General features: G+C 44.0%; 1 protein-coding gene across 8 annotated transcripts in view; it reads left to right on the top strand.

Annotated features, from left to right (window-relative positions):
* The window catches only part of GIGYF2 (GRB10 interacting GYF protein 2), a 444,297-nt gene that overhangs the window by 361,791 nt on the left and 56,334 nt on the right, over positions 1–26,172 (top strand). For 6 of the 8 annotated variants that reach the window (XR_003858723.1, XM_029616693.1, XM_029616691.1 and 3 more), the window contains 3 exons: positions 4,924–5,145; positions 5,809–6,014; positions 25,714–25,868. Coding sequence is in view for 6 of the 8 variants with exons in the window: in XM_029616693.1 (XP_029472553.1) it covers positions 4,924–5,145; positions 5,809–6,014; positions 25,714–25,868 (583 nt within the window). In the remaining 2 variants the exon portion in view is untranslated. The remainder of the gene's footprint in view (positions 1–4,923; positions 5,146–5,808; positions 6,015–25,713; positions 25,869–26,172) is intronic. The other 2 variants (XM_029616694.1, XR_003858724.1) reach the window with 2 other exon arrangements.

The following is a 26,172-nucleotide window of genomic DNA, read 5'->3' as shown; positions in this document are numbered from 1 at the left end:
ATTGGCCTTTAAATTGCTCCGAGTACAGGTTGCAGCCTTGGACTGTTTTCAAAGAAAGCTTCAGGGAAGGCCGTTAGCATCTCATCCGGACATTGTGCATTTTCTTAAGGGGGCAAAGCACTTGCGCCCTCCAGTTCATAGGATCTGTCCATCACCGAACCTTATTATTGTTCTTTGGGTGCCCTGTGGATCTCCCTATGAACCGCTGAGAAAGGAGTCTTTGAAGGATCTCAACTTGAAGACCATTTTCTTGGCTGCGATTTGATTGGTTGGGCAGATTTCAGAGTTTCAGGCCTTGTGATTCAGAGATCTTTTTCTACTGATTTCAGATCACAGGGCAGCATGGGTTCACCAGGGGAAGGTCCTGTCTGACAAATCTGATTGATGTTTTTTTAATTGAGTGACTAAAGAATTGGATCGAGGACGAGTGCTCGATGTGATCTACTTGGATTTCAGCAAAGCTTTTGATACGGTTCTGCACAGAAGGCTTATGAATAAAATGAGAAGCTTGGGAGTGAGTGCAAAGGTGTTGGAGTGGATTACAAACTGGTTGACTGATAGAAGGTAGCGTGTGATGGTAAATGGAACCTGCTCTGAAGAGAGGGCCGTGTTAAGCGGTGTGCTGCAAGGATCAGTGTTGGGACCGGTTCTGTTCAATATCGTTGTGAGCGACATTGCAGAAGGGGTAGGAAGTAAAGTTTGGCTATTTGCAGATGATACTAAGATCTGCAACAGAGTGAACATGCCAGAAGGAGTAGAGAGAGTGAGACGTGATTTAAGGAAGCTTGAACGGTGGTTGAAGATGTGGCAGTTGGGATTCAATGCCAAGAAGTGCAGAGTCATGCATCTGAGGTGTGGTAATACAAAAGAGATGTATGAGACGGGGGGGGGGGGGGGGGGGGTGAAGGCCTGCTGTGCACAGATCAAGAGATGGACCTTGGGGTGATAGTATCTAGTGATTTGAAGAAGGAGAAGCGATGTGACAAAGCGATAGCTAAAGCCAGAAGAATGCTGGGCTGCATAGAGAGAGAAAAATAACCAGTAAGAAAAAGGAGGTGATAATGCCCTTGTACAAGTCCTTGGTGAGGCCTCACCTGGAGTATTGTGTTCAGTTCTGGAGACTGTATCTCAAAAGGGACAGAGACAGGATGGGGCTATCCAGAGTAGGGCGACAAAAATGGCGGGGGGTCGCCTTCAAATGACTTATGAGGAGAGGTTGAAGGACTTAAATACGTATACCCTGGAGGAGAGGAAGCGCAGGGGAGATATGATACAGACCTTCAGGTACCTAAAAGGTTTTAATGAGGCACAATCAACAAACCATCTCCATTGGAAAGAAATTAGCAGAACTAGGGGTCACAAAATGAAACTCTAGGGAGGAAGACTCAGAACCAACGTCAGGAAATATTTCTTCACGGAGAGGTGGTGGATGCCTGGAATGCCCTTCCAGAAGAGGTATTGAAGAGAAAAACAGTAAAAGATTTCAAAGAGGCATGGGATAAACACTGTGGAACCCTAGGGACTAAAGGATGGAAATGAAGAGGGAAGTGCATGGGGGTAACTTGCTGTGTGGCAGTTGCTACCCTTAACAATAGGCCTTCTTGCTGTTGATGCAACGCCAATAATGCTCTCTGCTCCAATAATTCTTTGTTTTAATGGGGGGGGAGGCGGGACTCGGACTCAGACAACAATCAACAAGGACACTAAATTTTAAGGTCTGTGAAAACAAGTAGGAGTGGAGGGTAACTTCTGATATAGCTGTTACTACCCTTAACCAATAAGGCCTGATACTTTTGATGCTTCCACAAGCTTGCTGGGCAGACTGGATGGACCGTTTTGTCCTTTTCTGCCGTCATTTCTATGTTTCTATGTTTCCTTCTTTTTACCAAAGGTCATATCCTCGTTTCTTCTCAACCAGATGGTGGAGTTGCTGGCTTTCCTACAACTGACGTTGCATGCGAAGGAGCTTCACTTGTTGGATGTTCGTCAGGCTCTGTTGCGATATCTTAAGGTCACCAATGACTTTCAGAGGTCGGATCATCTTTTTGTTTTGTTCAGTGGAGCAAAGAAAGGATGTAAAGCTTCTAAAAGCACGATTGCGCAATACTTGAAGGAACTATTTTTTTGGCCTATCTCTGTCAGGGTCGTTTGGTTCCAGAGGGGTTGTGGACGCATTCTACTAGGGTGCAGGCAGCCTCGTGGGCGGCGAGTCCGCATTTAACTCCGCAACATGGTCTTCCCTGTACACTTTTACCCATGTTCAGGCAACAGAAGACGCAACGTTCGGAGAAAGTGTGTTGTGAGCGGGTCTTTCGGGTTCCCACCCAGTGTAGAAGGGCTTGGGTACATCCCACCTGTTTGGACTGATCTAGAGTATGAACAGGAAAGGAAATTTAGTCCTTGCCTGCTAATTTTCATTCCTGAAATACCACAGATCAGTCCAGAGGCCCGTCCCCTTTGTTTTTCGAAAGACCTTCCCTGCTTCTGGATGCTGATAATTCTGTATTTGCAAAGATTGTATATATGTTAAATAGTTAGGGTTGGAAGTTTTCATTGCCCTTTTTGGAGATGTTGGGGTTCCAGGTTTGTAGGTCGCTCCAATGTTGATTCTTTGCTTGCACCAAATGGAAATCATTTGTGTTTTGGGGCATAGACATCTTGGCTTGGGTATAGTCCAATACTGAGGGACTGCAGGTGGCACTCTTGGTTAAGTAGCAGTGCCTGAAAAGTTTTTATTCTCTGCCTCCATCTGCTGGTAGGGATGCGAAACCCACTTGTCTGAACTGATCTGTGATATTCTAGGAATGAAAATTGGCAGGTAAGAACCAGTTTTCCTATCCTCTGTATTAGCAGCGATTCCATTAGTTTGCTCACCACAGACGTCAGACTAACTGGTCTGTAGTTCACAGTCTCCGCCTTACTTCCACTTTTCTGAATAAGAACCACAACTGCCTGTCTCCAGTCCTCCGGAAATACTCCCAACTCTAAAGAAGCATTGAAAAGGTCAGCCAGCATAACTGCCAGGACCATCTCTATATTCCCTTAGTACCCCAGATAATATCCCATCTGGCCACATTGCCTTAACTACTTTGTTTAGTTAGCTCCTAATGAACACACTATTGTGAAAATCGATGGAGGTTTACCTTGCTTTCATTCTTGTGTTCATTTTATGTAGTCTTGCTCTTGGGCCCTTCTACAGTGAACTATTTAAATAATTTGCTATTTCCTTATCAGCCTCTATATATTTCTTCCCTTTCATGCACAATGCCGCTTTTGCAATTCCTTCGATCACTAACATATCTTAAAACAGAAAAAAAAAGTCTTGTCTTCTTCCCCCCCCCCCCCCCCCACCTACCTTATAAATGGGCTCTGACCGGCCCGCAAATGCGCAGTAGAGAGCAGCTCTACCACGCATGCGCGGGCGGGAGAGCACGCAGGTCAGAGCCAAGCGCGACCTCTTACAACATGGCGCGGGGAGGAGCACTAGCGGCGGTGGCGAGGAGCACGCGATCTGTTACTATATGCCGCTGGGAGGAGCAGTAGAGGCGGCAGGGAGGAGCACTAGCGGCGGTGGCGAGGCGCGCGTGAGGGAGGGACCCCTGGAGACCTCCCGTCTGCGCTGTCCGAGGGAAGGGGTTGTGGATGAGGGGAAGAAAAGGGAAGATGAGAGGGGGATGGAAGGAACAGGGATGTGAGTAAGTGGCAAGGGTAAGCAGTTGTGGAGGTAGGCTGAGGGAGAGGGAAGGGGTTGTGGATGAGCTGGGAGGAGATGAGAGTGAGGGATGGGATTGAGAGAGGGTGGGGAGTGACTGAGGGAAGGGAGTGGGAGGGAGAATGAGGGGGAAGGTAAAAGTGGAGGGAGGGAGTGGGAGACAGAAGGGATATGAGTGAGTAAGTGGGAAGGGTAAGAAGGTGTGGAGAAGAGGGAGTGGAGGAGGGCTGAGGGAGAGGGAAGGGTTGTGGATGAGCTGAGAGGGGTTTGGAGGGGAATGAGAGTGAGGGATGGGATTGAGAGAGGGTGGGGAGTGACTGAGGGAAGGGGGAGGGAGAATGGGGGGGGCGGGTGAGAGTGAGGGGAGGGAGGCAGTGGGAGACAGAGGGGTGAGTAAGACTGAGGGGAGGGAAGGGATGAGTGAGCAAGGGGAAGGGGGGAGTGAGGGAGAAAAAGTATAGAAGGGTGCTATGTTCGAAAATGGACCGAAAAAAAAAAATTTAATGTAGCCCTTTGTTATGGGCTTAATGGCTTGTTTTATAATAGTTGCTATTTTTTCTTCCATTTGAATTTTTGCATTCCTGACTATTTTGCCAGTTTCTCTTAATTTTTCCAGATATTGTTGCCCGTCTTCCTCTCTGCAGTCTCTTGTAATTTATGAATGCTAACCATTTCCCCCTTACCTTTTCAGCTACTTCTTTAGAAAACCATAGCAGCCTATTTTTCCTCTTTCCTTTACTAACAAAGGATTAATTTCCCTTATATCTCCTTTTAGTTTTGCCCACTGCCCTTCTACTTTCCCTCCTTGAGGTACTCCCTCCTTTTAAGAAAGTTAGTTTTCCTGAAATCTAGGACCCTCGCCTTTGAATGAACTTTCATCTCTTGTTCTCTGATACTGAACCACTCCATCTGATGATCACTGGATCTCAGATGATTATCCACCTCAGCATCAGAAATTGTTTTCAAATTTTGCATCTGGTATTAAATATTCCTAAAATACATCAGTTTGAAATAATTGAGAAAGTACATCTTGTTAATATTTTTTAATCTGTTGAAAGCAGTAGAAGTCAAACTGACTGATGTGAGAAGGGCCTTTAGGTAACATGGCAATAGTCTGTGGGATAATGGGTGTATTTATGCGATAGAATGATTGGTGCCAGAAAACAGAGTTGGAATTAGAGGCAGTTTGTATATTGATGCATCTCCTACAGCAGAGACGACAGCAACGAGAGTTGATGAAGGCCTTGCACCAACAGCAGCAGCAGCATCAACAGCAACAAAAACTCTCAGGCTGGGGAAATGTGTCCAAGCCAGCAGGTACCACCAAGTCTCTGCTGGAGATCCAGCAAGAGGAGGCTCGGCAGATGCAAAAACACCAACAGCAGAACCGAACCCGTAGCACCACTACCACTGCCACCACCACTACCACCACGGTGAGTCATCAATCCCGGTGAGGTGTATTCTCATAGTAACATAATAGGTGACAGAAAAAGAACAATTAGCTCATCCAGTCTGCTCAATTATTCCAGTCCACTCAGCAAGGATATATCTTAGCTACCAGCCAATAAAGCATGACTGCTTGTAAGATCTCTCTTCTTATCCAGGACAGTTTTTTTGTCATCTTCATTTTTACTCTAGCATCTTGAGCAGAATGAGCATACAAAATCCCCTGCTTAGTTCACAGCTAGCTACCTTTCCTTCCCATGTCTAACAAAGCTTTGCCCCATGAGTCAGTATCTTCTGTTGTTAAACTGGCTGCTATTCAGAGTATGTTCTTATATTCTTGCTGTTTGATTTATGAGAGTATGGTTATTTATCTCCCAGATGATGGATTTTTAAGCTTTAGTGTTTCTTCATTACTGAGATTTGTATGATGTGGATTATTTGTAACAATTTTATAAACAAGATGATATTTCTTGTAATTTATGGTGATGATGCAATAAAAATAAAGGTAAAAAAAAAAAAGCTTTGTAATAATCTAAAATATCTACCAGTACTAGTATTGCTGCTGCTTGAACAGCCAACCTCCTAGATCCCCTGGTGTTGCCTGCTAGACAGACCTATCTAACCTATACTTTGCTGCTCTTTCCCAACAGCATTCAAATCTGCACAGCAGCATTGGGAACTCTGTCTGGGGATCCATAAACACAAGTCCTACCAGCCAGTGGGCATCGGATATTGTGAGCAGCATTTGGAGCAGTGCTGACAGCAAGAATTCCAATATGGGATTCTGGGACGATGCAGTGAAAGACGTGGGTCCTCGAAACTCGGCTAACAAAAATAAGAGCAATGCAAGCTTCAGGTAGGACTTGCACATGCTTCTTTGCACACAACGTGCTCAGCTCCCATAGATTATCACACAATTATATTTTGGGATGTCGTGCTTATATCATATCTTTTATACAGAATTAGTTGAACTTACTTAATCACATATGGTGTGCAGTATAACTGAACAAATTATAATGAGAAGGTTTAAAGAAAGGAAAAGTTCTGGTCAGAAGAGATTTTGATAAATCATTCCAAAACAGGATGCATTATTTGAACAAGATTATCACCAGCTTTGACTGAATTGTGCATTCGTAAATTGGTAAATAGAAATAGGTTAAGGAAATAGATGCAAGTTTGTGAAGAAACCTGGGAAACAAGTAGGAAAGTTTTGAATAGGACCATAAAAGAAACTGGGAACTAGTGGGTTTGTCCACGGTCTGAGATGGTTTGGTCCTCTTTATAAAAACAGCACTACTCTGCACATATGTATTACATAACTTTGAATAGAGAATTGTAATAAATGAGCCATAAAAAAGTGAAACAGAGTAAGAATCAACAGGAAAAGAAGTTGGCATACTTGGATAAATAGTACATAAATGATGAAAGGCATATATAGATATAGCCAGTTATGGGAGCCTTGTTCTGAATCCAGGCTAATACTAATTATGAATATAGGCAGCAAGTGTGAGGTCAGAGATGAGAGGGAAGAGTAAAGATATAGAATGGCAAGTGATAAGATTATTTTCCAAGTCTAGAAATGTCGGTCTTTGAAGCATTTAGTTGCAAGAACTTTGAAGCCATAAGGAGCTGACTTGATCAAGGAAAATGGTTAGGTTATAAAATGTAGGATTACTGCATATATCAAGATGTACAACTGAATTTGAAGGATGAAATGAGTTGCCTCTGAGATTAGAAATGGAGAACAGTACTGGGTAAAAGATAGAGCTTTCTTGGCTGTCAGCAGATGATTCTTCAACAGGAAATGCACACAGCCGAATAGGGAAACTCAAAAGGTCAAAGAATTCATCATAACAATCAAGTTGATCCGTTATAGTTAGTTGACTGTCAAATCAAGGCTGAGGATAGGATGAGAGAAATAAAAATCATGATCATAGAAATTTTCCTGTTTTTGGCAGAGGCCTGAAGATTTACTGCAATCTTGATAAATTTTACGCCATGGCACAGTCTTATTTTGGGATAACATTTAAAGCACCATCAATTTTCAGTGTTGCCACCAATTTACCAAGACTTCTTCATATCTATTCCTTTTTCCTCTGAGTCCTAGTAAACCTATGGGTGTTGCTGACACTCATAGCTTTGGAGGACATGTAGTATTCTGTGAAGACAAGCAGATTCACCTACTCACATAAGTGAATCACACACCAAACTGACAACTATTCCATGATTTTCTGGAAAGACTAAAAGGCCTTTATTGCACATGTGTGGGAGTTCCCATGCTACTGCGGCCTTGTGTCTCCTTAGTTTTCATTCACCAATCACCAGAGACGACTGACGTGCACTTCCTCGGCAGCCACACTGATTTTGCAGTTCTGTTTACTTTCTTCCCCAAAATCCTATAGCCTTTTAGAATGTTCGGTACTTCCTTAAGATTCGTCATATTTTTCATTCTCTGAGGACAAGCAAAATGGTAGTCCTTATACATAGGTGAGCCCCGATGAGGAAAACTTATGTCAGAGTTTCTAGAACTTTGACTAGGCACACTAAGCATGACCAGCATGCCATATACCACGTGTCCACACGGGATCCCTCTCAAGTCTTTCTTTTTCCGCAGAGCTGTAAGCCTTGCGGTGTGAATGAGCTCACTTTTGGCTGTTTTTGGCCTTGTGGAAAACTTTCCTTTTTCCTCACATTTTTCTTTTTTTTTTTCTTGATGTTCCATTGCTGGGTCCCTCTCTGTGCCTCCCCATAATGTTACTAGTCAGGGTTTTCAGTGATTCTGGTAAGGTTTTTTTTTATTTTCAAGGTCAATTCCCCACAGTGGCGTTGCTTTGGTGCCACCAGCTATCTACACATGTTGCCATCATTTTTGATTTGCACCCCTTTTGTTTTGTCCCAACATGGCCTCCTACAGTTTTAGGCGATGCCCCCAGTGCCCCGAGACCATGTCCATCACTGATCCGCATAAGATATGTGTCCTCTGCCTGGGAGCATTACATGACGTCTGGGGTTGCCACCTATGCACGCAAATGACCCCGAAGGGATGTCTGTTTGACTCGACAAGATTGAGCAGCTCTTCGGGTCGAAGGAGTTTGAACCATTAGTATAAGCATCGATGGACCTGGGAGCTGCACTGATGGGACCCGGTGCCTTCGGCGGATAGGGGCACCAGAGACAGACTACCATCAATCTCTTCCAGCCCGAGGATGTCGAGTTCCTTGTCATCTGCCTCAACACCAGGGAAGGCCCAGGCCAAGCATCGAGGGAAGCTGAAGAAGCATCAGCACTGGTCCCTGGCGATGCACGGTACTGGGCACGGGGATGCACCGGCTCATGCCGCAATACCCCCAAAGTGACCTTATGGCGAGGAGAGTCAGTCCTTCATCTGTGCCGAGATTCTGCGACCGATCCTGATACCAGTCACCAATCCACCTCGCAGGTCCGAAGAAGATCTGGCCATCCCTCCTTCCTTCCAGTTGGTGTTGGCATTGGCAATGCTTGAGGAGGAGCTGGAACAGAGTCCAGCTCCTCCTCAAGCATTTGGGTGTTGTAGGGTTTCGATCCTCTGGCACCAACAGCACTGGACCCAGTGCTGCCAGTCCTCGTACTGGTGCTGGAGAAGCTCAGCGTGCTCATTGGTCCGTTCCCCACCCAGCTGGCGTTGGTTCCCAGGACAGCATTGGTACCTGGTGGGGCACCAAAGCCTCCCCCTACTGATATGGTGGCCATTGCCAGTTCCTCCAAAGTGGAAGCTCCACCTAGGCCGGCTGAGGCGTGCAGTCTTCCATCCACTTTACCAGTGCCTACACCTCTGTATGAAGAATGAGCACCTAGGGCCCCATCCCCTGTAGCTTACAGTGAGGATGAGGAAACCTATGTCCCCTCAGGGATGATGCTTCAGAGTCCTCAGATGAGAGCTTCGACAGTTTCCCATCAGACTCTTCTCCTCCAGAGGAGCAAAGGAATTCTCCATCGGAGGACTTGACCTTCACAGGGTTTGTGAGGGTGATGGTAGCAGCCATCCCGTTTCAGTTGTTAACAGAGGAAGATGCCAGGCACAAAATGCTTGAGATCCTCCAGTTTATGGAGCCTCCTAAGAAGATCGTGACTGTCTTGGTGCATGAGATCCTTAAGGAGCTTCTGCTGAGGATATGGGAACACCCCTCACAGTGCTTCCTGTTAATAAGAATGCAGATGGGGTCTACCTCATCCAGAAGGCTCCTGGATTCAATAAGCATCAGCTGCCCCACCAGTTGATGGTGGTCGAATCCGCCCTCAAGAGGACCAAACAATTCTCAGACTCATTCCTTGGCACTCCCCGGGGAAGGACCACAGAATGATGGATGCTCTTGGGAGGAAGGTGTTTCAAGGCGCCTTGCTCATTACCTGCATTGCGGCCTACCAGCTCTACATGAGCTAGAACTCGTGGGACATCCGGAAGCAGTTGCAGGAGATGGCCAAGCAGCTGCCTCAACAGCAGCAGAACACCCTCATTTCACTGGTGCATAAGAGCCTGGAGTGTGGGAAACACGAGGTCTGAGCAACCTACAATGTTTTCAAGACTGCACCAAAAGTCTTTGCAGCAAGAATCAGTGCCCACAGAATGGCATGGCTGTGGGCCTTGGAACTCCAACTAAGAGGTACAGGAACAACTCACTAAATTGCTGTGTACTGAGGAGAATTTCTTCGGAGATAGGGTGAGAGGCACTGAGGCCCAATTTCAGGACCACCATAAAACCTTCTCTGCCAGCATTCCAAACCAGTCATCCTTTTGTAGGAGGCCATCGAGACAGGGACAAAGGAAGTCTTTCTTTCGCCAAAGGAAGTACTATTCTCCACCCCCTTGCTCCTGTCAACACCATCAGGGCTCCTGTGACCGTCCCAGGCAGCAGAGAGCCCCCAAACTCCAGCCGGCACCTTAGTCAACTCTAGGGATGGGGTTTTGACTGGGTCGTAGGGAGCATAGGCCAGTCGCCCATAACAGGGACATTGGATCCTCCGGTCGGAGGTAGGCTGCAGTTATTCGCAAACCAATGGCCCAGTATAACTTCAGACCAGTTGGTTCTTTCTATCATCCGTCAAGGGTACCAATTGAATCTATTGGGTGTCCCACCAAATTGGAGGCCGGTAGCACCCCAGAAGATATTGCTAACTGAGCACTCCTCCCTCTTAACGGCCAGGTCAGTCAAGCCCGTACCACCAGAGCAAAGAAGACAGGGATTCTACTCCAAGTACTACATGATTCCAAAGAGAACAGGAGGACTCCGTCCCATCCTAGACCTCTAAGGGCTTTGACCAAGTTACTAAAAAAAAAAAAAAAGAAAAGTTCAAGATGGTTTCCCTAGGCACCTTTAGACCACTTTTACAAAAAGGGGACTGCTCCCTTGATCTAAAGGACACATACATTCACATCAAGATTTTCCGTGGTCACAGGAAGTATCTCCAATTTGTGATGGGAAAACAGAACTTCCAGTACCAGGTTTTACCATTCAGACTAGCATCTTCACACATGTCTTCACAAAATGCCTGGCTGTGGTGGCAGCTGCGCACTTCCGCAGGCTGGGAGTGCACATTTTCCCTTATCTGTACAATTGGTTTGTCAAGAGCACATCTCAGGCAGGGGCTGCCAGGTCCATGGCTTGACCATCCGGGTGTTGGAGTCAGTAGGGTTTGTTCTCGACTACCCGAAGTCCCATCCCAGCCAGTCAATTCAATTAGATTTCATAGGAGCCCTGCTAGACATGGTTCAGGCCAAGGCCTTCCTGCCTTGTCAGAGGGCCATCATCTTGACAACCATCACGGCAGAGCCAGCAGGTGTCAGCTTGGCACATGTTGAGACTGTTGGCCTTAATGATACAAGTCACTCGCATGGCACGTTTACACATGCATAGAGCCCAATGGATCCTGACATCACAGTAGCCCTAGGCCTCTCAGAGCCTCCAGGATTGCATCCGAGTCACCCCGTTGCTCTGGGACTCATTGTCCTAGTAGCGGATACTTTCAAATCTGGAACTGGGGATCTCTTTTCAAAGTCCCCCTACCCAAATTGTCCTAACCATGGATGCTTTCACCCTGGGGTGGGGAGCTCATGTAGATGGGCTCAGCACCCAGGGTCTCTAGTCCGCTCAGGAATGCTCTTGTCAAATCAACTTACTGGAACTTTGGGTGATCAGGTACACGCTATGGGCTTTCAGAGATCAGCTGTCCAACAAAGTTGTCTTGATCCAAACCGACAACCAAGTAGCCATCTGGTATGTCAACAAGCAGGGAATCGTGGGATCATACCTCATGTGTCAGGAAGTGGTTCAGATCTTGTTGCAGGCCCTGTCCCACAGGATGGTACTTAGGGCCAAGTATCTGGCCAGGATGGAGAACATAGTACTGGAGAGGTTGAATCGAGCCTTCAGAACCAACAAGTGATCCCTGAACCAGAGGGTAGCGAATGGAGAGGCCTAGACATAATATGTTCGTGGCCCCTTGCAACAGGAAGGTGCCTCAGTTCTGCTCCCTGTACAGGTCAGATGCAAACCAGCCTTGGATGCCATTGCCCATCATTGGGGCAAAGGTCTTCTGTACACATATCCTCCGATTCCCTTAGTGGCAATGACTCTCTTGAAGCTTCGCGAGGACAAGGGGACTGTGATTCTCATAGCCCCTCATTGGCCGAAACAGTTCTGGTTTCCACTCCTATGGAAGTTGTCCATTCGGAGACTGATCAGTCTGGGGACTTCCCCAGATCTTATCATGCAAGATTGAGGCAGGTTGCGGCATTCCAACTGAAAGTCATGTCTCTCATAGCCTAGATATTGAGAGGTTAATACTGCAGTGCTTGATCTCTGAGGATGTGTCTCGGGACATGGTAGCTTCTAGAACACCTTCCACTAGAAAGTCCTATGAACTGAAGTGGAGGAGGTTTTCATAAGAACATAAGATATGTCATACTGGGTCAGACCAAGGGTCCATCAAGCCCAGTATCATGTTTCCTACAGTGGCTAATCCAAGTCACAAATACCTTTCAAGTACCCAAACATTAGATCACAAACTACTATTGCTTATTAATTACCTTCATAGCAGTCTATGGCTTTATCCTCTAGGAACTTATCCAGACTTTTTTTAAACCCAGTTACACTAACTGCTGTAACCACATTCTCTGGCAGTGAATTCCAGAACTTAACTATGTGCTGAGTGAAAACATTTTCTTCGATTTGTTTTAAATGAGCTACTTGACAACTTCATGGAGTGCCCCCTGGTCCTTCTATTATCTGAGAGGGTAAATAACGGATTTTCATTAACTTGTTCTTCATGATTTTGTAGACTTCTATCATATCCCCCCTCAGTTGTCTCTCTTCCACACTGAACAGTCCTAAACTTCTTTAGCCTTTTCTCATAAGGGCAGCCATTCCTTGCCCCTTAATAGTTTGGTCGCCCTTCTCTGCACTTTCTCCAGTGCAGCTATATCCTTTTTGAGTTGCTGTGACCAGAATTGCACACAGTATTCAAGGTGCAGTCTCACCATGGAGCGATACAGAGGCATTATGACATCCTCCATTTTATTTTCCATTGTCTTCTTAATAATTCCTAACTTTGTTTGCTATTTTGATCGCCACAGCACACTGGGCCAACAATTTCAATGGATTATCTACTATGATGCCTAGATCTCTTTCCTGGGTGGTAAATCCTAAGATAGAACCTAACATTATTTAACTATAGCAAGGGTTATTTTTCCCTATGTGTATCACTTTGCACTTGTCCACATTAAATTTCATCTGCCATTTGGAAGCCCAATCTTCCAGCCTCGCAAGATCCTCCTGCAATTCATCAAAATCTGCTTGAGATTAAACTACTCTGCATAATTTTGTGTTATCCACAAATTTGATCACCTCACTCGTACTCCTTTCCAGATCATTTATAAATATATTAAAAAGCACTGGTCCAAGTACAGATCCTTGAGGCACTCCACTGTTTACCTTTTTCCACTGTGAAAACTGACCATTTAATCCTACTCTGTGTTTCCTGTCTTTTAACCAACTTGCAATCCACAAAAGGACATCACCTCCTATCCCATGACTTTTTAGTTTTCTTAGAGCTTGTCCATTGTGGTGTGATTAGAAGGCACTAGATCCGTTCTCCTGCCCCACATTAAAACTCCTTGTTTACTTTCTACACCTATTAGAAGCTGCCTTAAAAACAAACTCTGTTAGAGGACATCTCAGAGCAATTGGTACATACCACCAAGGTAGAGATGGTACACCCATCTCTGTACAGCCTATAGTGGTACGATTCATATGGGGCCTGCTTCAATTGAAGCCTCCTCTAAGGCCTCCTGTTGTATCTTGGGACCTCAACGTAGTGTTAGCTCAGCTGATGAAAACTCCTTTTGAGCCACGGCGCACTTGTGACCTGAAGTACCTGACCTGGAAGGTCATATTTTTGGTGGCGGTCTCTTCAGCGCGCAAAGTCAGCAAGCCCAGGCCTTAATGACTTATCCACATAACACTTTTATCACGACAGGGTGGTCTTGCGTACGCACCCCAAGTTCCTGGCTAAGTTGGTGACAGATTTCCATCTTAACCAGTCCACCATCCTGCCAACATTCTTTCCCAGGCCCCATTTGCATCAAAGCGAACAAACACTACACAGTTTGGACTGCAAGCAAGCTTTAGTCTTCTACCTGGAGCGGACAGAAATCCATAGACAGTCCACCCAACTTTTTATTTCTTTTGACAGGAATAGGTTGGCTAGCAGATTGCATCTCCTTCTGTTATGTCAGGCGGGACTCCATCTTGGAGCTCATTCTGTTAATCATGGCAGTGTCTATGGCCCACTTGTGAGCAGTTCCCATGGAGGAGATTTGCAAGGCTGTGTCGTGGAGTTCTCGCCAAACATTTACATCTCACTATTGTCTGGATAGGGATGGCCGGCGCAACAGTAGGTTCGTACAGTCTGTCCTTCAGAATCTGTTTGAGGTGTAGAACCCAGATCTCCCCGCCTAGGGTCCGTTGTTTGGGTTCAGACTATCTCCCTCTTCTGTTACCAACACCACTGTTGTTGTGCCTGTTGGCACCTGTTTGGGTGTCGTCTGTTGGTCCTCTTTTGTGTTGGGGAGCAGCCTGTAGCTAGGGATTCACCCATGTGTGAGGACTACCATCCTGCTTGTCCTTGGAGAAAGTAGAGTTTCTTACCTGTAACAGGTGTTCTCAGAGGACAGCAGGTTGTTAGTCCTCTTGAAACCCACTCACCACCCCACGGATTTGGATTTCTCCTATTTTTTATTTTAATTATAATACTGTGTTACAAGACTGGAGAAGCAACCCTGCGTGGACGCCTGGTGCTCAGTGTGCCTAGTCAAAGTTCTATAGACATAAGTTTTCTGCATCAGTGCTCCATCTGATGATGTCACCCATGTTTGAGGACGAACATCCTGCTGTCCTCGGAAAACACATGTTACAGGTAAGCAACTTTGCTTTATCTGCTGCTGGGCATACAGGATAGTTTCTTTTTCCTTATCAAAGGATGCTAGCAGTCTGTTCATTCAAATTGTTTCAAGTTATTCGGTCATCTTTTTTTAAGACAATATTTCTTCTTTTGATTGCTTCATCTGTTTTCCTCACCATGTTAGAGAAACAGACCAGCGCTTTCAAGTTCTGGCCCAAGTATGAACATAAGATTTCCATTGATGATCATCAAAGTTTATGAGCGTCTCGGGCAAGGCCAAATGCCTTAGGTTGCAGTATCTGTGCACAGATGTTGCTTTGGTGAAGTTGTTTGCTTATCTTGCAGAAAAGAAAAAGCCCAACTTTACAAAACTTGAACAAAAGGCTAGACACACAGAGATCAGAGAGCTGCACTGAGTGTTGATACCAAGTCTGTGTCAAAAGGGCTCTCGAACTGTTCAGCTCTTATTTGGAGGATAGACCCAATAGCTGAGACAAGTTTCATTCCTCCTGCTTAAGACGAGACAAGGAATCCAGACACTCAAGCATAGCAACACTTTGGCACATGGCTCCAAGAGCATGGTGATAACGGGGGACTTCTGGAGATGAGCTTAACCTCCCATCCTAATATGTGCTGCATCAGTTTTCTGAGATTGTAGCCTTTGGCACTGACCTCCAAAAAGCCATAGAGAAAGTTTATCTTACTAGGGCAACACTGGTACTGTCATCTGTATTCTTTGAGGTAGAATTGGACAGAATAATTGAGAAAGTGCTTGCTCAATGCACCCAAGTCCATTGAAGTTCCACCGTCAAGGATTTTGATATCTCTTAATCTGAATGACCACCTCTCTATGTCAAGCATGCAAGTTCAGTACTTGGAGTCTGTTTCAACACCAGGTCAGACAGAATAGAGAGGATTTAATGCAGGAAACCTCTCCTGCCATCCTGCTCCTTTGCCTGAAGAGACAACCCTCAGATTCTTATGTCTTTGGCTCCCTCTCAGACAACCATTCGGAATATTTTTTCTGTATCAGAGTCTGAGGAGTTCTATGACTTTCTTTATACGTCAGAAGATTTTTTTTATTGCAGAAAAGAATGTTCTTGTGACCTGCCTTCAGGGCTATCTCTGCCACAGGCAGGGAACAGATCTCCCACTGAGGATTTGTCCTTCCCCTGTTTTTGTTCAAAAGGTGACTGCCATACCTTTTGAGTTACAGATAGTGGGTGATCACAGGGCACCTCTTCTTGGCTTCCTCAAATACCCAGATGCCTCTTGAGAATTGGTGGCAATGTCTGTCCACTCTTCTCTTCTCTATCAGAATTTTAAGAAGACAATGTGGGAAACTTCCTGTTGGCAAGGAGGCAGACAGTAATTAGTATCCAAGCAGCCAAAAGATTTGGTAAGTCCCATCTGCCATATAAGAGTCTAATTTTCAAATATGCCCTGAAAAAAGCCAACAAAGCAAGAACTCATGACCTGGTTCACCTGAGACTGGATGCTCAAATTCTTGAATGTTTTGGGAAGAAACATAATATTCTCTTAATATTGTGCTGCAGTCCTGAACAGCATCCTACAAATCTGTATGATGCAGTACTTACACAATATCATAGAAGGAGCACAGGAATTCATCCAGTTTTCCTTTAAGAGAAACAAGAAGAGTTCCTCAACCTGATAGAAACTGCTGAAGTGCTAAAAGCACTTTGTCTATTCAACCTCTGATGTTTTTGAGACAGCATCAAGAGCCCTTGCCATGAGCATTAATACCCACAGACTTGCATGGTTGTGGGTTTCAGGCATTAGAGAATATGGGCAAGAAAGGCTCACTGATATGCCATGCAGTGGGAGTAATCTCTTCAGAGACAACATCAAGAAGTTAGTGGATTCTATGAAGGGCCTCACAATACTGATCAAACCCTAACCACTGCCATTTCTGAATTCACAGTGGTTATCTAGTGGGCCACCTTGGAAACCAATTTTCCCTCGAAAGAAAAGCCTCCCAGGTTCCACTTGCCAAAGAGAGCGGGTCTTTAGGCTTTGCTAGTGTGAGCCACTGGTCAAAATCAAGGCAGTGTTTTTGATTGAATCCAGAGCAGATAATCAGTATTCTGGTCTCAGTTCAGGAGAGCCTCCCTTCAGCAGGGCTGAGGTTTTTATAAGCTATTGCCCTGTTGTAAGTTTTGACAGCTGTGCATTTGGGTAGTTAAGAGATGACTACAGAGAACATCTGTTGGAACTTCTCCAAATCATGTGTGCCCAGGAAAGTTACATGCTCAGTGAGCACCAGGACCAACTCAAGTCAGAAATCCTCTTTCCTATAGACCAGAGGGACAAACCTGTTCCACCACTGGAGAAAGGACAAGAAGTTTAGTCCAGTTACTGTTTCACAAAAAAAAAAACCTATAGGAGATGGTCCCATTTTGACTCTAAAGATCTTGACTAAATTCCTGAAAATGAAAAGTTCAAGATTTTCCTGAGCACCATAATTCCATAAGACCACAAGTGCCATGCCGGGTCAGAATAATGATCCATCAAGCCTGGTATCCTGTCTATGAGAGTGGCCAGTCTGGATCAGTTGGAAGTATTCAGCAGATCCTAGTAGGAAAGTCCATTCTATGTTTTTCACTCCCAGACGTGGGTATTTTTTTTATAAATATCCAGCAAATAATTGATTATGGAAACAGTCCAAACCTTTTTTTTTTTTTTAAACTCAGTTATACTACTACCCTTAACCACATTCTCTGGCAATAAATTCCATAGTTTGACTGAAATCTGTTTTAAATTTGCAACCAGTTTAATGACATGTCTCCTAATTCTAGTACTACTTGAAAGTGTAAATAACCATTCCCTATTAACTTGTTCCACATTTCGCATAATTTCTTATCTCCTCTGTTACCTCTTCTTCTAGCTGATGAGCCCTAACTCATTTAACCCTTCTTCATAGAGAAGTCATTTTATCCCCTTAATCATCTTTTGTGCCCTTCTCTGTACCTTTTCGAATTCTGCTATAACTTTTCCGAGATGTGGCGACCAGAACTACACACAGTGGTAGAGGGTAGAGGTGTGTTCGCAGCAGAGGCATTATTATTTCCAGTTTTGTTTTTTATTCCTTTCTGAATAATTCCTGGTATTCTATTAGCTATTTTGGTCACTGCCATACACCGAGCTGAAGATTTCACTGTATTGTCCACAATGACTCCAAAATTCATTTGCTGAGTGGTAACTCCTAATATGGAACCCAGCGATGTGTACTTATAGGTAGAATTCTTTTCTCTGTATGCGTTACTTTGCACTTGTTTACATTACATTTTATCTGCCATTTAAATACCTAATTCCCCAGTCTCACAAGGTACTCCTGCAATTCCTCAGAATAAGCTTGTGTTTTAACTATTTTGAATAATTTTATGTCAGCAAATTTGATCACCTTGCTTGTTCTCTTTGCAAGATCATTAATTAATATGTTAAATAACATTGGTCCCAGTACTGATGCACTCCATTATTCACCTCTCTTCATTTGGAAAAATTAACAAAGGAGACTGGCTGTGTTCTCTGATTTTGCAGGAAGTATATACTCACACAGAGATAAATCTACTTATAGAAAGTATTTCATATTTGTAGTTGGGAAACATCATCTCAACGATCACATAATCCTGTTGTACTAGGATCAACTCCATGAGTGTTAATGAAATGTCTATCACTGCAGTAGTTCTATGCAACATGATTCATGTGTTTCCCTGCTCAGATGATTTACAGGTCAGAAACACAATATAGTGCAGGGACAGACATCCATGCGCAACACCGTGTGTGTGCTGCAGTCACTAGGGTTGGTCATCACTTACCTCAGATCCAGTCTCGATTGGAATTTATAAAAGCTGTGCTAAATAAACACAAGCTATGGCATATTGTCCCACCTAAAAGGCGCAAAATATAGCTGCAATGAAAGGAATAATTCTAAGAAATCAGATAGTAGCTTAGTACATGTTGAGAAAGCTGGAGTTCATGGCTTCCACAGTTCATATCACTCCCATTGCACATCTCCATTTGAGACAAGCTCAGAGGACTCTGAAATCCTAGTGGAATTAAGCCACGCAAGGACTGAAGGAGAGCATCTGTGTTGCAGAAGAGCTCAGATTCCCTATCTTGGTGACACTGGCATTCAAATTTGACTCTAGGTTTGTCCTTCCAAATTCCTGCTCACCAAATGGTACTAACTACAGATGTCTCCAACCTGAATTAGGAAACCCACTTACAGCAGCTTTTACAGTCATGGCCCATGATCTCTCTAGTTCTAGGAAAAAAGGTTGCATGTTAATCTGAGCAGCAAGCGGTTCTGAATACTTTTGAAGGCTTTCAGAAATGAGTTGACCTTTAAAATAATCCTTGTGCAATCAGCAATGAGTTGGTCATGTTCTACATGAACAAGCAGGGAGGAACAGGCTTCATCTTTCCATATTGAGGAGCTGTCAAGATGTGGAACTGGGTCATCTTTCATGAGACACTTCTAAGAATCACATACCTTGCACAAAAAGAGAACATTCTGGCAGACGCTCATTTTGTCAACTAAGACCTCACACCTCCACACCCCAAAAATGTTCTCTAGATCGGGATTATGGCAATCTTTGAATTGGAACACCTGAGATCTGTTTGTGACAGCCCTGAGTAGGCAGGTTTGAATTTTCTGCTCCAGGCAAGCTAGTGGCATATGTCTTATTCAGTGAGGGACAGATCCTCCTATAACTCCAGTGGCCACAACATTAATAAAATTCAGGAACGAAATAGGATGCTCATATTACATTTTGGCCAAGATGTATCTAGTTTCTACTTCCCTGGGACTTGTACCTGCAAAAACTGATCAAACTGGGTATATTCTTAACGCTGATCACTCAGAATGAGGGACCTTTGCTCCACTCTAACATTACTTCAAAGCCTGAGTGTTGACAGAGGTAGTAAGATACTGTGGTGTATCTTAAAAGGTATTTGAACTCATTCTGTCTTCTGTAAAGAAGACCATAATAAAAAGCATCAAACTTCTTATATCTTTCAAAATCTGGCCTAAAATGAGCTTAGTTAAGGTTCACCTCAATGTAACTGGTCCATAATCACCAGCATGTAAAGGAGAGCTGCATCTCTATATGACCGTTTAGTTATTAAATTTATGCGGAATTTGCTTTAATTTAAACCTTCCATCAGCCACATGCAGTACTGTGGAACATCACTGAGGTTCTTACCCAACTGATGAAAGCTCCCTTTGAGAGAAAGGCAACTCCAGTCTCCAAGTGCTGCATACAGGTCTGGTTTTCAGGATATCCACAATGAATATGCTTGAGAGATGTTTGCATGCCTGCCTCTATTGTACACAAATATATCTCATGCATATTCACTGTGGATGTCCTGAAGCCAGACCCATTTGTGGCTTTCAAGGACCAGAGTTACCTACCCCTTCTCTGGATTCTTGTGAGCTTTTGGTGACCATCATTGCCCTTCAAGTCCTAGATCATAGTGAGTTATCCACCTTATACCAGACTTCTCCAAGGGCAAGCAGAATGGCAGTCCTTACAAATGGCGTGGCATTAGATGAAGCCTGGCATAGAACTTTGATATCAAAACTTTAAAAGCTTTATACATACCTCACTGGGTATTTGTAGCCCTGCCCACATCAAGTCATATGCGGGGCCTCTCAGTCCCATCTTTTCCATTGAGCCTGCAGGTTGCAGTTCATCTTTCAGCTGCTACAGTGGAAACATTTTGTTTGGAACCTTGGGAACTGTCTTTGTGGAACCCCGCAGGTTGTTTTTCCACCCTCTAGTGTCCTTAGGTAGGTTGTTTTTTTTTTTTCAAGCAGGTCATAAGTTTTCCTTTTTTAAAAATCAGTTGTAGTGCAGCATTGGTCAGGTTTTTGACCTACTATCATCTTGCTGATTTTTCATCTGATTTATGAGAAGGAAATGAAAGCCAGCAGCTTTGTCAAGTGCCTCCTGTCCAAATGCATCATGTTTATCACAGATCCCCATGATAAATGTCTGCTTTCTTTGGGGTCCCGCCATGACATCTCAGGTTGGTCCCTGTATGAGATAGTGACTCTAGACAATGTTCTCAGCTGGAGCTCATGGAAAAGCTCTTTAGGAGACTTAAGTTCAGATAATTGACATCGGCGGCATCAACATTAAGGGACCCAGGAGCTGCAGCGACTGCTGGCAGTGCTTTAACTTCAGGAAAACATCGATCCCTCTTGATACTGAGCTCCAGGAATGACTGTAGAGAAAGGCTGTTGTCTTCCTCCTACCACCTGAAGAAAGCACAGGGTTCCACTTCTTCAGTGTTGGATTTATGGAGTTCGAATGATGTGCATCGGGAGAAGGCTAAAAAGTATCAATATCAGTCTCAGTTGATGCACAATGCTTGGAGTGGGGATATTCTGGCAGCAACTGTGAATCCCCTAAAGTGTTCCTGTAGGGAGGGAGAGTTCATCCTCATTATGGTTCTGGGAATCACATCAGCCTCCAAGGGTCCAGTTGTTAGCCACAGATTTAACTCTTGTGTCTCAGGAAGATGTAGCATCCCCTCCTGCTTTCCAGTCTGTGCTGGTATCAGATATTTTAAGGAAAAACGGGACAGAAAGATCAAGGAGGCCCTGGAGCATAAGATGCAGATTATCAGTGTACCGGCAATGGTGTCAATACAAGCTGATGTTCAGCACCTTCTGGAGAAACCTGAGGCACCTAGTGGTGCCTCAAGTTCCCGACATCTCCTGACATCTGTTCCTGACATCTCTCCTCTACAGGAAAGGAGAAAGTCTCCTCCAGGGGACCTTTCCTTCACTGAAGGTGATGGCAAATGCCATTCCATTTGAGTTGCAGAAGGGGAAAGAGTCCTGTGCCATGATGCGTGACATTCTCCAGTTCATGGACTGTCCCAAGGATCTTGTGGCAGTGCTCATCCAAGAGATCCTCCAGAAGACTCAGATAAGAATGTGGGAGACCCTTCTTTCTGTGGCTCTTTTAACTAGAAGATAGAAGCGATATATTGTGTCAAAGGTTCACAAGTTAAAAAGAAACAAAAAAAAACCTCCAGCTCCACACTAAACATTTGTGGTCGAATCCACGCTCAAAAAGGTGCAGAAGTCTAGAACCCATTCCTTGGTGCCCTTTGGTAAGGATGCTCATGATACCCTTAGAATGAAGGTTTATTGGGGAGCATGCACAATGCTTGAGCAAGTACTTTACCCTCTATTGCATCAGGTACAAACTTAGATTGTAAGCCCTCTGGAGATAGGAAAATACCTCCAGTACCTGAATGTAATCTGCTTTGAAGTGCTTAAAAAAAATGCGAAAAGCAGAATATAAAAAAAGATAAATAAATGCCCGCAAAGCCTTCTATCAGCTGTTCATGTTCCAGTACATGAAAACATTCTGAAGGATGTCAAGGTGGTGTAAAAACAGCTCCCTCCAGAGCAGCATGACACCCTAGAGCAGTGATGGCCAACTTCAGTCCTCAAATGCCACAAACAGGCCAGGTTTTCATGATAGATTTGCATACAATACAGGCCATGCATGCAAATCTTTCTCATGTGTTGGTAAACAGAATGCCTTTGCAATCTATGCAAATTGGAGGTGCAAGTTTTTCCCAACCTAGACAATTGGTTGATCAAGGGTACATCTCAAGGAAGTGCTGCAGAATCAATGGACAAAACTATCCAGGTGCTGAAGTTGTTAGGATTCTTTATCAATTAAATCCCACCTGAGCCCGTCATGTCAATAGAATTTGTAAGAGCTCTGCTAGACATTTCGGGTAAAAGCCTTTCTCACACAGGAAAGGATTATCAAGATACCCACTGTGGAGAGAATGAATCAGCAGACTTCAACATTGGGCCATGTTACTCCATGCGAAGAGCCCAATGGACCCTAAGATCTCAGTGGAATGAAGCCACTAAGGATATGTTGTATTTTTAACACTAAGCCTATTTGGACAGTCTTGCTAAACTGATATGGTAGGATATTAAGTATAAATAGAAATCTCTGAAACAGCATCCTCTTCACTCAGCTTTGAGGGACTCCTATGTCCTGGTGACTAATTCCAATCTAGCCAAGGGAGTTCCCGTCCAGATTGCACCAATACAAATTATCCTAATGACAAATGTGTTCAACCTGGGCTGGGGAGCTCATATGGAAAGGCTTTGTACCCATGAAAAGTTTCATCAGATACATTTTTTTCTAGCTAAAGGCAGTAATATGTGGACAATCGGGTATTTATGTTGTGCATCAACAGTCGGGGAGGAATAGGATCACATCTCTTGGGTCTTGGAGTAGAAGTCCATTAACTGCTATTACTCAAGTTGACTTAGGGAATGGCTTCTGCTATTACTTGCATCAGTAGCATGGGATGATCTTAGTGTTTGGGTACTTGCCGGTTCTTGTAGCCTGGTTTGGCCTCTGTTGGAAACAGGATGCTGGTCTTAATATACCCTTGGTCTGATCTAGCATGGCAATTTATGATGTTATGTACAGATATGACACTGGGTCATTTCACATGGAATAATTCTCAGATATTTATCTGGTGGGCAAGGAGAATGTCCTAATGGACAGATTGAGTTGGATCCTAGAATACCATCAGTGGTCCTTGTACAAGGAGGTAGCAAACCATATAGTCCATAGTAAATCTGTTTGCATCTCCTCTGAACAGGGAAGGTCCCAAACTTGTGCTGCAGAAGAGGGGTACACAGCAAACTAACCTCTGATGCCTTCTCCCTGGAAGGGGGTTGGGGTCTTCTGAACACATATTCTTCAGTTCCTCTGGTGGGAAAGACCTTGCTGAAACTCAAGAGACTGAACTATGATCCTCATAGATTCCTTTTGGCCAAAATGGATTTAATTTCTACTCTTGTAGGAAATGTCCATGAGGCTTCCAATAAAGTTAGTAAATTCCCCAACACTCATCACTCAAGATCAAGAGCTGACATGACACCTCAACATTGGGTCTGACCCTCACAGCTTGCAATCTTGAATTTGTCTGAGAATGTCTCATATTTTTCTGGCTTCCAAGAAGAATTCTACAAAGAAATCCTGTGGTTTGAAATTGAGGAGGTTTGCCATGTGGTCTGAGGGAAAGACCCTAAATGCTTTCTCCTGTTCCACACAAAAATTGCTTGAGTACCTTCTACATCTCTCCGAATCTGGTTTAAAAAAACAGCTCAGGGTTCATCACCACCATGCAGAAGGTAAATCCATCTCCATACAGTCTCTTGTTATCCATTTCATGCAGGATTTGCTTCAGTTGACACCTCCAATCAAGCTTCTCGCTGTATCACCGGACCTCACTGTGATATTGATCCAGCTGACCAAAGCTCCCTTTGAGACTCTGGACTCCTTTGACCTGAAATATCTGACCTGGAAGGACATCAATTTGGTGGCAGTTACTTCGGCATACAGTCAATGAACTTCAGGCCCTAGTGACTTAGCCACTCACACTACGTTTTCCAGCAATAGGGTGGTTCTGCCTAAGGAAGTGTCAAACTTCCACCATAACCAGTCAATTGTCCTTCCAACACTTTTACCACATGTCCACAAAGGTGAATGAGCATTGCACAGTTTGGATTGCAAGTGAACTTTGGCTTTCTATCTGGAGCAGACTAAAACCCTTAGAAATTCCACCCAACATTTTGTTTTGTTTGACACCAATAAGCCTGGAATTGCCTGGCAGATTATATCTCCTTCTGTTACGCCCAGGCCAGTGGGGCATGTCAAGGCTCTAAGCATCAGAATCATTGGTGGAATTGATAACCCACCTAAGACTTTCCATGGAGAAGATCTGCAAGGCTGTGAAATGGAATTCTCTTCACACATTCACGTCACACTATTGTTTGAACAGGGAATCCCGACTTGACCATAGGTTTGGCCAGTCTGTCCTCCCGAGTCTTTAAGATGTAGATCCAAACTCCATCCTTCCTAGGGCCTGTTATTTTGGTTCTGGGCTGATTTATAAATTTTAAATAATAATCAGTTGGCCTATTGCTGTTGGCATTTTTTTTTGTAATTTTCCTCTCCTTTTTTCAGGGCAATCTGTAGCTAGGGATTCCTCATGTGTGAAGACTGTCATCCTGCTTGTTTTCGGAGAAAGAGTTGCTTACCTGTAATAGGTGTTCTCAGAGGACAGCAGGATGTCAGTTCTCACAATATCGTCATCTTCAAGTTGGTTTCTTCAAGTCTTTCGTTTTCTCATAGTCTGAGGGGCCCTGCGTGGGATGCAGTGACATGGGCAGGACTGCACATGCCTGGTGGACATGTTCAAAGTTTTTAGAAGCTTTGAAGTCAAACTTTCGAACCAGGTTCCATCTGATGATACCCACATGTAAGAACTGACATCCTGTTAGCCTCAGAGGATACCTGTTACAGGTAAGCAACTCTGCTTTTTGCCCAACAAAAATATTTCCCACTCATCACCTGTATTATTGTTTCCCCTCCCCCAGGTTTTTTTTCCCTTAGCTAGGATATCCTACTTGTGTGATTCAGTGAATCTGCTTGTCTTCCAAGAAAGCAAACTGCTTATCTGTAATATGTATTCTCTGAAGACAATCCACCAGTCACACAAATCCACCCATCCATCTTCCCTTTTTGAAGTTGTTCTCCCCAGTCAAACCTGTATTAATTGAGGGAAACCATGAAAATACAGCAGTGCAGAAGCTTCCATGCACATGCAGTATTGGCCTTTAGACCTTTTCAAAAAGCTCTGGAATAGTTATATATATATATATAGATATATAGATATATATTTGGCACTGAGCACAGCTGCGTAGCCTACTGCTGTCTTCAGAGAAGTCTTTATTTATTAAAAATTTCTATACCGGTATTAGGAAAAAAAAGTCATACAGGTTTACAAAGTTCTATAATGTAAAACAAAGAGAACAATACAGACAGTATAAAAACACATCCTAAAATTATTTGTTTTGTTACAATATTTTTTATAAAAAGGCCTAAACAAAAAAACATTTAATACTAATACATTCAACAGTCTTTTTTTTTACTCAACCTTTCTTAAGTCTTGTTACAGGTAAGCAACTTTGCTATTTCGCCCTCAGTCTGTAGTAGTTAAGGGAATGTTATATCATTCTCTTTCTCTTTCCCTCTCAGTAAGCCAACAGGTGTCAGCAGCAGGCAGAATAAGAAGGTAGAAGAAGAGGAGAAGGTGCTGAAACTGTTCCAGGGTGTGAATAAGGCCCAGGATGGATTCACTCAGTGGTGCGAACAGATGTTGCATGCTCTAAACACAGCCAACAACTTGGATGGTAAGAAACAGGATACAGAGGGGGGAAATTAGGACTGTGGGGTGGAAGCGGAAGACAAAGGCTATTTGAGAGTGTTTGATGCTCAGCATTCACATCCTGCTGCTTGCTCTTGATGTTATGCCGCAGCAGGATCACCATTTAGAGGAAAAATGGAGATGAAGTGACTCAGTTCCTGGGGTTTTTGAATGCATAATTCCCATATTCCTTTATGCTCCCCCACGTTTAGTGATAATAGGTACTGTCGCTCAGGGAGTGTATTAGACCAGCAGCATCTGGAAATCTTCAGACCATATGATTTCTAGGG

This window comes from Rhinatrema bivittatum, chromosome 9 (genome assembly GCF_901001135.1).
Source record: "Rhinatrema bivittatum chromosome 9, aRhiBiv1.1, whole genome shotgun sequence".
Lineage (NCBI taxonomy): Eukaryota > Metazoa > Chordata > Amphibia > Gymnophiona > Rhinatrematidae > Rhinatrema > Rhinatrema bivittatum.
Note: the sequence above shows the minus strand (reverse complement) of the source record. Positions and strands in the feature narration are given on the sequence as shown.